The 12682-nt window shown below is 42.3% G+C and overlaps 1 protein-coding gene across 25 annotated transcripts in view; it reads right to left on the bottom strand.

Moving 5' to 3' along the window:
* The window catches only part of BPTF (bromodomain PHD finger transcription factor), a 132233-nt gene that overhangs the window by 54083 nt on the left and 65468 nt on the right, over nucleotides 1–12682 (bottom strand). For all 25 annotated transcript variants that reach the window (XM_070060444.1, XM_070060439.1, XM_070060436.1 and 22 more), the window contains 3 exons: nucleotides 12299–12486; nucleotides 9832–10187; nucleotides 9237–9368 (listed from right to left, as the gene is read on the bottom strand). In XM_070060444.1, the coding sequence (XP_069916545.1) occupies nucleotides 9237–9368; nucleotides 9832–10187; nucleotides 12299–12486 (676 nt within the window). The remainder of the gene's footprint in view (nucleotides 1–9236; nucleotides 9369–9831; nucleotides 10188–12298; nucleotides 12487–12682) is intronic.

Raw genomic sequence — 12682 nt, 5'->3', positions numbered from 1 at the left:
CCAACAGAAACCGTCCTTTCTCCATCGAGCCCCTCCCCTATCTTTTAAGATGCTTTGTCCCTATGAACATAGGATCCTTGAACTAAATCTCTGCCCAGCTAAGCATTCATGTCTGTTAACCATACACTAGCAGTACAGCAAATTCTCAACAAGACTCCTCGTTTCTCATAAACTGATGGAGGAGGGGGAAGGGAGTAGATTTTCCCTGGGATTTACTGACTCAAATACCATCCATTCACCATTACTCATGGAACTAGGCAGTGGGGCAAGCTCAGCAAGGTGGAGAGCTGACAGTCCCCGCTCTTCCAGTATGCAGGGAGCAACTGCGCCAGGACCAAGCAGCATTTCTCATAGTACTGGTGGGCCTGGCTTCCATACATCTCCAGAAGGCCAGGGCTGGCTCAGCAACTGAGCTATCTTTACTGACACTCGTGCAGGGACACTCTGGGAGCTCAGAGCTGGACAGGGGCCTAGTTTGTGCTCCTAGTGTTCATGGGGCAAGCAGGCTCTTTCTCATCACCAAATACAGCTTAGCTTCGCTGAGAATGCCATGCCTTGAGGTGGCATTATGGCTCACCTGTGACCCTTGCTATCTTAGAGTAAGATTCTATTCTCATGGCCACCAAGAAAACCCTTAGGGGAGAGGTAGTGACACAGATCAACTGACAGTCAGCTAAAATGGACTGAGCTGTAACTCTACTCACATTCTCTGTGCCGGGCTTAGGGTCCTTTTGTGTTTGCTTTATTACCCTCAGAGTTGCAATAAGCCACATATTATGTCTTTCTTGGGAAGCTCGGGGAGTACCCCTCCAGATTCCCCGCTGGTGGGACAGCTGAGTCTACAAGTTCATACATTTTTTGTGCTGACACACGGCAGCAAACTGCTCTCCATGACCGTGCACCTCCCACTACCATCATTTATAAAGCCACCTTGCTATCCCTTACCATCCCTGGAGCAGAGTTAGTATCAAACCTCCAAAGGCACAGCCCAGCTGAGAGGTAAGAAGTACTACCCAATTGTGCTTTAATTATGAGAGACGTAATTATTGTTTATGTCTACTGGCCTTTCACATTTACTTTTCTGCAAAATGCCTGTTCAAATCCTTTGTCTTGTTTGTATTGGACAATTAGTCCTTTTCATTTATAAAAGGTCTTTGTCAATTAAGGAAATTTTCCATTTGTGGTACAAATATTTTTCCTCAGTTTGTCATCTGTCTTTTGATTATAATAGTATTTTTCCACTCAGAATTTTAAATACATGTATCCACTTTTCTCCTCTATGGCATCTGGGTTTTATATCTGTTTAAAAAGAAAGTATCACAACAAAAACATAAATTAATTCATGCTTTCTTACTGAAGTTTCTTTTTTTGTTTTTAATCTTCATCAATGTAAATATTTTTGCTAAGGCATGGGTTTAAGTACACCCTCCTCAAACATCAGGGGCAATGCTCCCAAAGCTAAATTCCCGTATCTTTAAGTTGGTTTTTGGATTCTCTTTCCTCGTCCACCACTGAAATGCAAACTGCATAAGTGAGTGCTTTTACAAAGCTCTAATGCAGTGGTGACAGGGAACATTTTTGTTTTCTTCCTTCTGAATGGAAACTGGAATTCTTCATGGGTATCACCAAAAAACACTGTCTTCAAAACACATCTTCACCAAAAAATAAACAAACAAGACTCCACATATTCCTATTTAACTTTTATTTAAAAATGTAAAAAATAACAAACTTTGACAAATACCTTCTTGGCATCTAATGAGATGATCAAAGTTTCCTTTCTTTGACTTCTTAAAATAGCATGGTTTTAATAATCTCCTATTATTGAACAAGTCTTCCATGCCTAGGGTGAAGCCAATTTAGCCATGATTTATTATATTTTAATTTATTCCTGAATATATTTGCTAAAATTTTACTTAAGATTTCTTGTATACACATCTATTTGTTATCAATTATTAATCAATGATAAATATTAATAAAGGAGACTGGGCTATAATATTCTATTTGTTGAGTTCTACTTTCAAGTTTATACTAATAAAGATGATAATCTGTAAGATTTCCTTCTTTTTCTATTCTGGTAAAAGATTCAATAAAATTCTGGTTCGTAAAGCTTGACAAAGCACTTACTTACAAAATCATCTGGTTCTGCCCATCTGCTACCAACAGGTGCCATGATACAACCAGCAGTGTATTCCCTGGGTACGAGGACGGCCTGAGCCCTTCTGGGAATGACTGAGATCAGTGTGGCCTTTCTTTCCCAACGTACATCCTCTAGTCAAGTAGAACCCTGTGGGCCATTTCTATGTAGATGCGGGAAGCCTGAATACAAGTTGGGCATCCCTAAATCAAATATCTGAAATGTTTCAAAATTTGAACTTTGTAGAGAACCAACATGATGCCGCAAGTGGAAAATTCCACACAGGACCTCATGTGGCAGCTCACTATCAAAACATAGGTACTCTAAGAATATTGTATAAAATCATATTCAGGCTAATTATATAAAGCGTGCAAAAAACATAACCAATTCCTGTATTCAGACCTGGGTCCCTTCCCCAGGATATATCACTATGCATATGGAAACATTCTAAAACCTGGAAAAACTTGAAATCCCACACACTTCTAGTCCCACACATTTCAGATAAACACTCAACTTGTACTACACTACTGAACCCTCTGAAGTCTTTAAAAAGAAACCTGTGCTGGTGACAGAGAATCAGAAATACTGGTTAATATGTTCCCCTTTTTAATCTTGATTTTAGTTATTTGTGTTTTCCTGCCTTTTTACCCCTTGATAATCTTATCAGAGGTTTATAAATACTAATGATGACTACAGTAGTTTTCTATTTCGTCAAGTCTACTCTTGTCTTTCACATTTCCTTTCACTGGCTGACTCCTTGAGATGTACACCCAGCTAATTTACAACCTTTCTTTTCTAATATAAATATAAATGCTCTAATATAAATACCAATTTTCTCTAGGAGCTCTTCTGCATCCCACAAATTTCAACCAAGTAGTATTTCCATAAACATCCAGATCAGAATGTTTTTCTAGTTTCCATTATTATTATTTCTCTCTAACCAGGTGTGACACATTTGTGTTTCTTGAGTTTGAAATATATAGCCCTTGCATTTCCTTAAACTTTCACCATAAATGTCAATATCCCTAAGGCGCCAATGGTGTCGGCATTCCATGTGGGCAGCAGTTCAAGTCCCAGCTGCTCCACTTTAGATCCAGCACACCGCTGATGTGCCTGGGAAAGCAGTAGAAGACGGCCCAAGTGTTGGAGACCTGGATGAATCTCCTGGCTTCTGCGTGGGCCAGCCTCAGACAATACGGTCATTTGGGGAGTCAACTGGCAATGGAAGATCTCTGTTTCTCCCTCTCTGCCTTTCAAGTAAATAAATATATCTTTAAAAAAACAAAAACAAAAACAAACAACACAAAGTCTATATCCCGAAACAACACAAGGAGGCTTCAAAAGTTTCATGAAAAGATGTAATTAAAAGATTACAGGAGTTGGTGTTGTGGAGTCACTGCCTACAAGCCAGCATGCAATATGAGCTCTGGTTCAGGTCCTGGCTGCTCCACTCCAATTCAGTTCCCTGCTAATGTGCCTGGGAAGTGCTTGGGGCTCTGCTCCCGTGTGGGAGACCTGGAAAAATCTCCCGGCTTCTGGCTTCAGACTGGCCCAGCCATTTGGGGAGTAGCAGCCATCTGGGGAGTGAACCAGTGACTGGAAGATTCTCTATCTACCTTTCTCTAACTCTGCCTTTCAAATAAATAAAATAAATCTTAAAAAGTTATTTGTGGGGCTGGCTTAGTGACACAGCAGATAAAGCCGCCACTTGAAGCACTGGCATCCCATATGGATGCTGGTTCAAGACCCAGCTGCTCCACTTCTGATCCAGCTCTCTGTGGTGGCCTGGGAGAGCAACAGAAGATGGCCCAAATCCTTGCGCCCCTACACCCACATGTGAGACCCGGAAGAAGGTCCTGGCTCTGGCTTCAGATCGGCCCAGCTCCGGCCATTGCGGCCATTTGGGGAGTGAACCAGTGGATGCAAGAGTTCTCTCTCTCTCTCTGCCTGTTAACTCTGTCTTTCAAATAAACCAATAAAAAAAAAGTTATATGCATTTTTCATGAACTTTCAGAAGCCCCTGATATTGCAGCATTTCATTAGCACACAAACTTTTAAGCTTTATGCAAATGTTATCATACGAAGTCCATTTTGAGTGATGAATCATTTTTACTCTATTGTACGTACATTCATCAGATTCAATCTCACTGACACTTGTTCTTCTCGTTTGATTTTCATTGCTGTATAGGGTAATATTGCAATTAAAACCCATCTAATTATGGACAGTTAGGGATGGATTCCCAATGTTTCTACTACGGAATATTATAAAGAGGCTTCTTCTATATGTTTTCTTATATATACATGAAAGAGTTTCTTCATGGTATTAGGTAAGAGTAGAATTGCATTTTTAACTTTACCAAACTGTTCTCTTAGTTACAACAACCATTACACAATTGCTCTGTGATAAGAAATTGGCAGAGTCCTCCTCCTGTTAGGAGACATCTTTCTCAATACTCAGTCTGACAACCCGATGGATATGGAACAATGGACCCTGGCTTTAACATGCTTTTCCTAAGTTCCAAGGAAAACTGAAATCTTTTAGGTTTTTTTTTTTTTTTTTTTTTTGGACAGGCAGAGTGGACAGTGAGAGAGAGAGACAGAGAGAAAGGTCTTCCTTTGCCATTGGTTCACCCTCCAATGGCTGCCGCGCCCGGCACACTGCGCTGATCCAATGGCAGGAGCCAGGTGCTTCTCCTGGTCTCCCATGGGGTGCAGGGCCCAAGCACCTGGGCCATCCTCCACTGCACTCTCGGGCCACAGCAGAGAGCTGGCCTAGAAGAGGGGCAACCGGGACAGAATCCGGCGCCCGACCGGGACTAGAACCCGGTGTGCCGGCGCCGCAAGGTGGAGGATTAGCCTAGTGAGCCGCGGCACCGGCTTGGCTATTTCTATTACCTCTTATTTGAGCTATGTTCATATCTTTTGTCTGTCTAATAAATGGCTTTATTTTTTGCCTTATATAAAACTGTAGGCGCTCTTAAGTATTTTGTGAATATTAATCCTTCGGATAACAGTATAAAAACCAATAAAAATACCTTCATCCAGTTCATGATTCAGTCTTTTATGATGACTCATCATTATAAGATTCAAAAATAACAGAAACCAATCTACTGTTTACTGATACATATGTGATGAAACTTACACAGCAAAAAGAACAGCATAACAGAAACTTAAAAATTGTGGTTATCTCATGGAAGATTCATGGTAACGTGAGTAAAAACCCGCCAAAATAACGGTAAAGTTCTTCACGCTGAAGTTGGGTAGTAAATTCACAGGCGCTAAATTTATTATCCCCACTGCCGCTTACATACTACACACAATTTTACGAATGTACAACTTGTTTAACATGAAAAAGGAAGTCACCCATATAGGCGCAGCCCACGTACACCCACATGAGACTGCCACGTGCTAATCAGTGGGAGACACGCTGCCTGCCTTACGCACCTCCCAGGACATACTGTACGCATCAGGAAGGAAAGGAAACAATCAAGAGAGAGAGAAAAGGTGAGAAGTATGGAAGGAGGAGGGGGACACCAGGGACGAAAGGCAAGGAAGTAACAGGCAAAGGGTCGGGGAAAGGAGGAAGGGAGGGAGGGAGAAGAGGAAGGAGGGAGGGAGGGAAAGAGGGAGTAGAGAAGGGAGGGAGGAAGAGAGGGAGTAGAGAAGGGAGGGAGGGAGGGAGTAGAGAAGGGAGGGAGGGAGGGAGTAGAGGAGGGAGGGAAGGAGGGAACTTCAATCCAGAGCCTTAGATTACTCCCTGTATTTACCCTGTAGCTTCTACTTGGAGAGACAGAAAGAGATAATCCATGCACTGGTTCACTGTCCAAATGCCTGCAACACCTGGGGATGGGCTGAAGCGAACAGCCAGAAACTAAATTTGGGTATCCCACAGGAGTAGCAAGGACCCAAGCACTTGAGCCATCACCTGCTACCTTCCGGAATGTGCACTGGCAAGAAGCTGGAATCAGGAATAGAGTTGGAATTTGAACCCAGAAACTCCCATACAAGATGTGGCCGTTCCAACCACCAGTGCTACCTAGGCCAAACACCTGCCCAGCAATTTGGAATTTTAAAGTTCTGTTTTTCACATTTAGGATTTATTCTACATTGAATTGACATTTTTATGGGCTGTGAAAAAGGCAGCACAACTTCCCACACAATGAGTAACTAACAACCCTTTGCCTTTTATTGAATAGCTTGTCCTCTGTGATGCCACTGTTGTCACATATCACAGCTCTGGAATCCTTATTCTCTAACACTGGTCTATTTGTTTCTCTTTGCATCTGTACCAGAATATCATTACAGATTATTTTTTAATTATTAATTTTCATTTTACTTGGAGACATACCACACACACCCCTCCCATCCGATGGTTCACTCGACAAATGTCCACAGCCTGGGGCCGGCATTGCGGCTTAATGAGCTAAACTGCCGCCTGCAATGCCTGCATCCCATATGGGCGCCGGTTCAAGTCCCATATGCTCCATTTCTGATCCAGCTCCTTGCTAAAGTACCTGGGAAAGCAGTGTAAGATGGTCCAAGTCCTTGGGCCCCTGCACCAATAAGGGAGACCCAAATGAAATTCCTGGCTTCTGACTTCAGCCTGGCCCAGCCCTGGCTGTTGTGGTCATTTGGGGAGTAAATCAGTGGATGGGAAATCTCTCTTCACATATCTCCCTCTCTCTGTAACTCTGCCTTTCAAATAAATAAAATAAACATTTAAAAAAAAAAAAAAAGTCCACAGCTCACAACAGCCAAGGTGGGGCCAGGCCCAAGTCAGAAGCCTGGAACTCAATTCAAGTCTCTCATGTGGGTGACAGGTACCCCACTACTTGAGTCATCTGCCTCCCAAGGTGCATGTTAGCCGGACTCTGGAATTAAAAGTGGAGTTCAGGGGGCCAGCCCTGTGGCGCAGCAGGTTAACACCCTGGCCTGAAGCGCCAGCATCCCTTATGGGCGCCAGTTCAAGACCCATCTGTCCATTTCCCATCCAGCTCTCTGCTGTGGCCTGGGAAAGCAGTAGAAGATGGCCCAAGGCCATCCCAGCATGGGAGACCAGGAAGAAGCTCCTGGCTCCTGGCTTCAAATCAGTGCAGCTCCGGCCGTTGTGGTCAACTGGGGAGTGAACCATTGGATGGAAGACCTCTTTCTCTCTCTCTGCCTCTCCTCTGTGTAACTCTTTCAAATAAATAAATAAATAAATCTTAAAAAAAAAAAAAAAAAAAAGTGGAGCTTGGACTCAAACCCAGGCACTCTGATACTGTATGCAGATGTCCCAAGTGCCAAATGGAGTCTTAATCACTAGTTCAAATGCCAGCCCCAACTTTATTCTTTCTTTTTTTGAAGAAGTCCATTCCATTTGTGGAAGCTTCTACTGATAGTAATAATATTCAAAATGGCAAGAAAAAAAGTCAACAAGATTTTTGTGTGGAAAACAGCAAAGAAGACAAGTAAAAGAAAACTGGTTAGTAGGAATAAATTTACTTTTTCTTCTTAGAAAATATTTATTCATTTAAAAGAAAGAATGACAGAGACACAGAGAGAGATTTCCCACTCCACAAGTGCTGCAACAGGCAGGGCTGGGCCAGGCTGATGCCAGGAGCAGGAGCTCCATCTGGGTCTCCCCTGTTGGTGGAGGCAATGCAAGTACTTGGGCCATCATGTGTTGCCTTCTAGGTACATGAGCAGGAAGCTGGATAGGAAACAGAGGTGGAACTTGACCCCAGGTACTCCAGTATGGGAAATGGGCATCTCAAGTGGTGGCTTAACCTGTTGTATCACAATGCCTATCCCTAGATTTACTTTGCTTAAAAATATTTTTATTGTAAAGTAAAACATGCACAAAGCAGCACAAAATACATTTACATTTTAAAAATTACAAGATTATACTTGTGATTTGGGCCCTGTAGGAAGGCAGGGAGGGTACAATGATTTGCTTTGTATTCTTGAGTAGCTGCATTTTTTAAAAAAAAATATTTTTACTTATTTATTTGAAAGTTAAGAGTTAGAGAGAGAGAGGAGGAGAGACAGAGATCTTCCATCTGTTGGTTCACTCCCCATATGGCCACAACAGCCAGGGAAGTCTCCCAGGTGGGTACAGGGGCCCAAGGACTGGGACCTTCCTCCACTGCTTTCTCAGGCCATAGCAGAGAGCTAGATCAGAAGTGGAGCAGCTGGACTTGAACCAGCGCTCATATGGGATGCCGGTGTCACAGGTGGCAGCTTTACCCACCATGCCACACTGCCAACCCCAAATATTTTTTTACCATAGGCTCATACTCCTTAGCTTTATAACAACTTTTTATTTTTTAAAAAAGATCTATTTATTTCAAAAGCAGAGTGAGAGAGAGAGAGAAGGGAGGTCTTCCATGTGCTGATTCATTCCCTAAATACCCACAAAAGCCAGTGCTGGGTCAAGCCAAAGACAGAAGCCAGGAAGCCCATCTGGGCCTTCTGCATGGGTGGCAGGAAAGCAAGTACTTAAGACATCATCTGCTGCTTCTCAGGTACATTCGCAGGGTGGGAGCAGAAGCATGGAGTAGCTGAGACCCTGATACATTTGCAAGTGTCCCAAGTCGAGGCATAACTAACTGCACCACAACAATCTGTCCCATAATAACTTTTTATTTTATATACTAATAAAATAATCAGGGATTAAAAATAGATTTGTTGCGGATTTTATCTTTTTTTATCATCTGCTTAAGTCAAGTTCTGGATCTAAGCAGCTGAATGACCCTCAGACAGACACTCAACCCTAAAAAGAGGACGTAAGTTACACCACTGGCACCGCATCTGAAATATTCTAGAACTATTCTAGAACACACACTCAAAGACCGTGAGTGTGCTTCCAATTCAATACAATGCTTTTTACTTTATAAAGTACTTTTAATTTTCATATGGCTTTGTTTCTGATCTTCATTTATGTGTCAGAGATAAGATGTAACGTTCACTCACATTTACATCTTACAAAGGAGGGCTAGGACACACGAAGAAGGAAGTCTCACAGGGTCTCTTATACACATCAACCTTCATAACTGACCGGCTAGTATTTGAAAAGACCAAGCCCACAATGCATCATTCGCAAGCCTCAGAACTCACTCACCTGGTATGCCCTAAAGACTCCCGCCATATTGGTAGCATTACAACAGGTTTAACTGCACACTCCAAAATGGCTAATGCCAGTGCAAACTCTCTGGGTTTGCTACACATCTGAACTGCCTTGATCCAATTTGCCCTATATTTCAGAAGAAAAGAAAAAAATTATTTCATTTGGATGATCTTAAATTGAAAGCATCACAGGTATAATTCATGATGACTCAACTAATTATTTGTGTTTCTAGGTTTCTCAGAAACAAGTATCTACTGGAGGTTTCATTCTCACAGAATCGGATTTCAACTACCACATGGGATTCCAGGGGACACTTAGTTTTCCAACTCCTTAAACCTTTCAACAGTATTCTGGGACTCTATATGGTCTCCACTTGACTTCAGGAAAAAAGACTGTGTCCTGAAAATCTTCCACACAGTAGTGCTGCCTCTAACTTAATAGTATACTCGAGCTCCTGGCTTCCTCCCTGTTTGCTGACTGAACTGAGTTCACTTATTTTATTGGTAGTGACATTTTAAAGTGGACACCCACAATAATTTTATAAATAGTTAGAATACTTCTAGCAGTAAATTAACATAGTTTGCTTTACCTGTGTGAAGCCCAGTTGGGGTGAAGAAAGGAAGAAGGGATGTTGTTTTCTAACTGGGTGATAGTCAATCTCAGGGTAGATATGGTGAGGACTTTGGACCCATGGACAGAGCCATTCCACTTGAACTCTCCTGCTGGAGTCAGACAGAACTTATGTGCAAGATGCCTTCTCTTGTCATGATCTTCTCTGTGCTGGTGTTTATTCAAAGCAAACGAATTGGTGGAGTACTGATTGTGGTAGACGCGATACTTCCCTTCTTGACCCAGTTTAAAATAATTGTTGATATTTCCTTTCATGACCACTTCTTTTTTGGTGCTCAACCGAGAAATTTCTCCTTGAGAGTTAACTACAAGTACCTGACCAGGAAAATAAAATGACTCCATTATTCAAGCCAAAGATGTAAATTCTGCCTGATCAACTGTCTTTCCATATTTGTAAGTAATAATTCCAAGTAAGTTACTGCTTACAAATAAACAAGATGATTAAAAATAATTAAAACCAAGCACCTATTATATATTAGTTACTAAGTACTTTCATGAGCCTCAAAATTACAAACAGAACTCCATGTGTAGAATTATTCACCTTTAACTCTATGACATTTGAAACATAACACAGGGAATTAGGAGGCATTACATGCACTATTTCCCCAAAATACCTTTTTTCTTTCCTGTTACTTTTATCTCCCAGGTTTAGTACAGAAGTCCATGGATTCTTTAAAATCATGTTTTCAAACAGCAATCCCAACCTTTGAGTGACTATGAAATCAACAGCGGGGTCTTACTCAGCTTTAAAAAAACCAATGTGTTGGACTAGAAAATACCAAAATGTTTCCCACATAATGAAGCCAAAATACTATTTGAGGAAGCTTTTAAATATATGAACTGGGTTGCTATGAAAAAAAAAATGTGCATCTTAACAAGGGTAGGAGCCAAAAAAAAGGTTGAAACTATTGCCCCCCCCCTTTTTTGGTGGGGAGGGGGCCAAGGTAGCCAGGTTTTAGTTGAGGACAAGGCATCCATCAGGACGGAAGGGACAAACAGAGTATGACTGCCCAGTCACTCAGACTGGAGGAAAGCGAGGTTACATGGTTAGGGCCAGGCGGGTGCCTCGGCGGACAGCTGAGAGAGCTGAGCACGCGCCTCTGTTTAGACTGGCTGGGGCTTCTGAGGGAAGGGTCCAGTTCGTTCCCGCCGTTTCTCTCCTCCAGGAAAAACGGTTTGCTGAGTGTAAGTTAGGAAAATTTCTCCCCAGGAAAACCACTGCTTTAAAGCAACTGACTGGCTACTGTTAGGAAAAGCACACTGTAGTAAGTGATGTTGCGGTGCAGTGAGCCAAGCCACTGCTTGGGATGCACGTAATCCCTACCAGAGAACCTGGGATCAAGTCCTTTCTCCATTTCTGATCCAGCTTCCAGCCAGCAAGTCTGAGAGGCAGATGATGACCCAAGAACTTGGGCCCTTGCTACCCATGTGGCAGACCCAGCTGGTGTTCCTGGCTCCTGGCTTCGGCCAGACCCAGCCTCAGCTATTACAGGCATTTGGCAAGTCAACCAGCAGATGAAAGATATCTCTCTCTCCATATCTACCGCTCACTCTGTCACTCTTTCAAATAAATAAAAACATACTTTTTAAAAAAGAAAAATACAGTGTATATTCTTATGTGATCTACCCTGCAATAATCCCCACGTCTGGGAGACCGCTGCAGACAATGACATGTCATCATGGCCAGCAGGAGATGAGTACTGGTTTTGATTCCATTCTCACCATCAGAGCAGGGATGCTGTACTCTGCTATCCTTTAGCTGCTGATTCACCCAGTGTGATCATAGCTAGAACTGATCAGTAAATCATCTACAGCTCCAATGAAACCCACAAACAGCTTACTCTTTACCACATGTGAAAACAGTGTTAAGAAGGTATATGCCATAGGTGGGTATTGAGCACAGTGGGTTAAGCCACCACTTGGGACACCTGCATCCCTTATCAGACCACTGATTCAAGTCCCCACTGCTCTGCTTCCAGTCCAACTTCTTGCTAATGCATCCTGGGAGGCAACAGAATAGCCCAGGTGACTGGAGCCCTGGAGATCTGGGTGGAATTTCAGGTTCCTGACTTCAGCCTGTCCCAACCCTGATTGTCGCAGACATTTGGAGAGTGAACCATGGATGGAAGATCTCTCTCTATCTCTGTCTGGCTGTCTGTCACTCTGCCGTCCAAGTACAAGAAAACACGTAAGTATTTTAAGAAGAAGTAGGTACACACTCATTTATAACACTTCTTGGCATGCTTAGAAGTTTGAGTAATTATGCTATGAGATTATAAGCCTCACACCTTTCTTATTGTTACCCACTACTTTTGGAAAGAGAAAAAATACAATTTAAAAGTACAACAACACTTCCTGGTGCTAATTTAAGGCAAACTAATTAAAATTATTTCACGTTCCAGAGACTTTTTTCTGAAAGAACACACCTCTTTGCCCTCCTTAAATAATTTATTTGCCTCATGAGCTGCGGCTGCCACCTGCTGGCTCTTCAGCTGACTAAGCTTGCTATCTGGGTTCCGCAATCTGGTGATGATGCGAGTTGAGCCAGATGCTCCTCTTCCAGCTCCAGGAGACTCACTGAGCTCCCCGTTAGACTTCTCCAATTTGAAGTCACCTATTATCAAATGAAAAAGCCACAAAGGAATTGCTGACAGTAAGTAATTACAACAACAGCTTATTTATGCAAAACTCATTATCTCATGTATATCTAAGATCCAAAAAGCAAACAGATAAAGTCCTTGAACAGCCAGAGGAAAGATCATTACTTCTTAAATGCTTTACTTACAGACAATACAACAGAACTTCAGTGT

This window comes from Oryctolagus cuniculus, chromosome 17 (genome assembly GCF_964237555.1).
Source record: "Oryctolagus cuniculus chromosome 17, mOryCun1.1, whole genome shotgun sequence".
NCBI lineage: Eukaryota > Metazoa > Chordata > Mammalia > Lagomorpha > Leporidae > Oryctolagus > Oryctolagus cuniculus.
The sequence above is the reverse complement of the archived record's forward strand: the minus strand, read 5'-3'. Positions and strand labels throughout refer to the sequence as shown.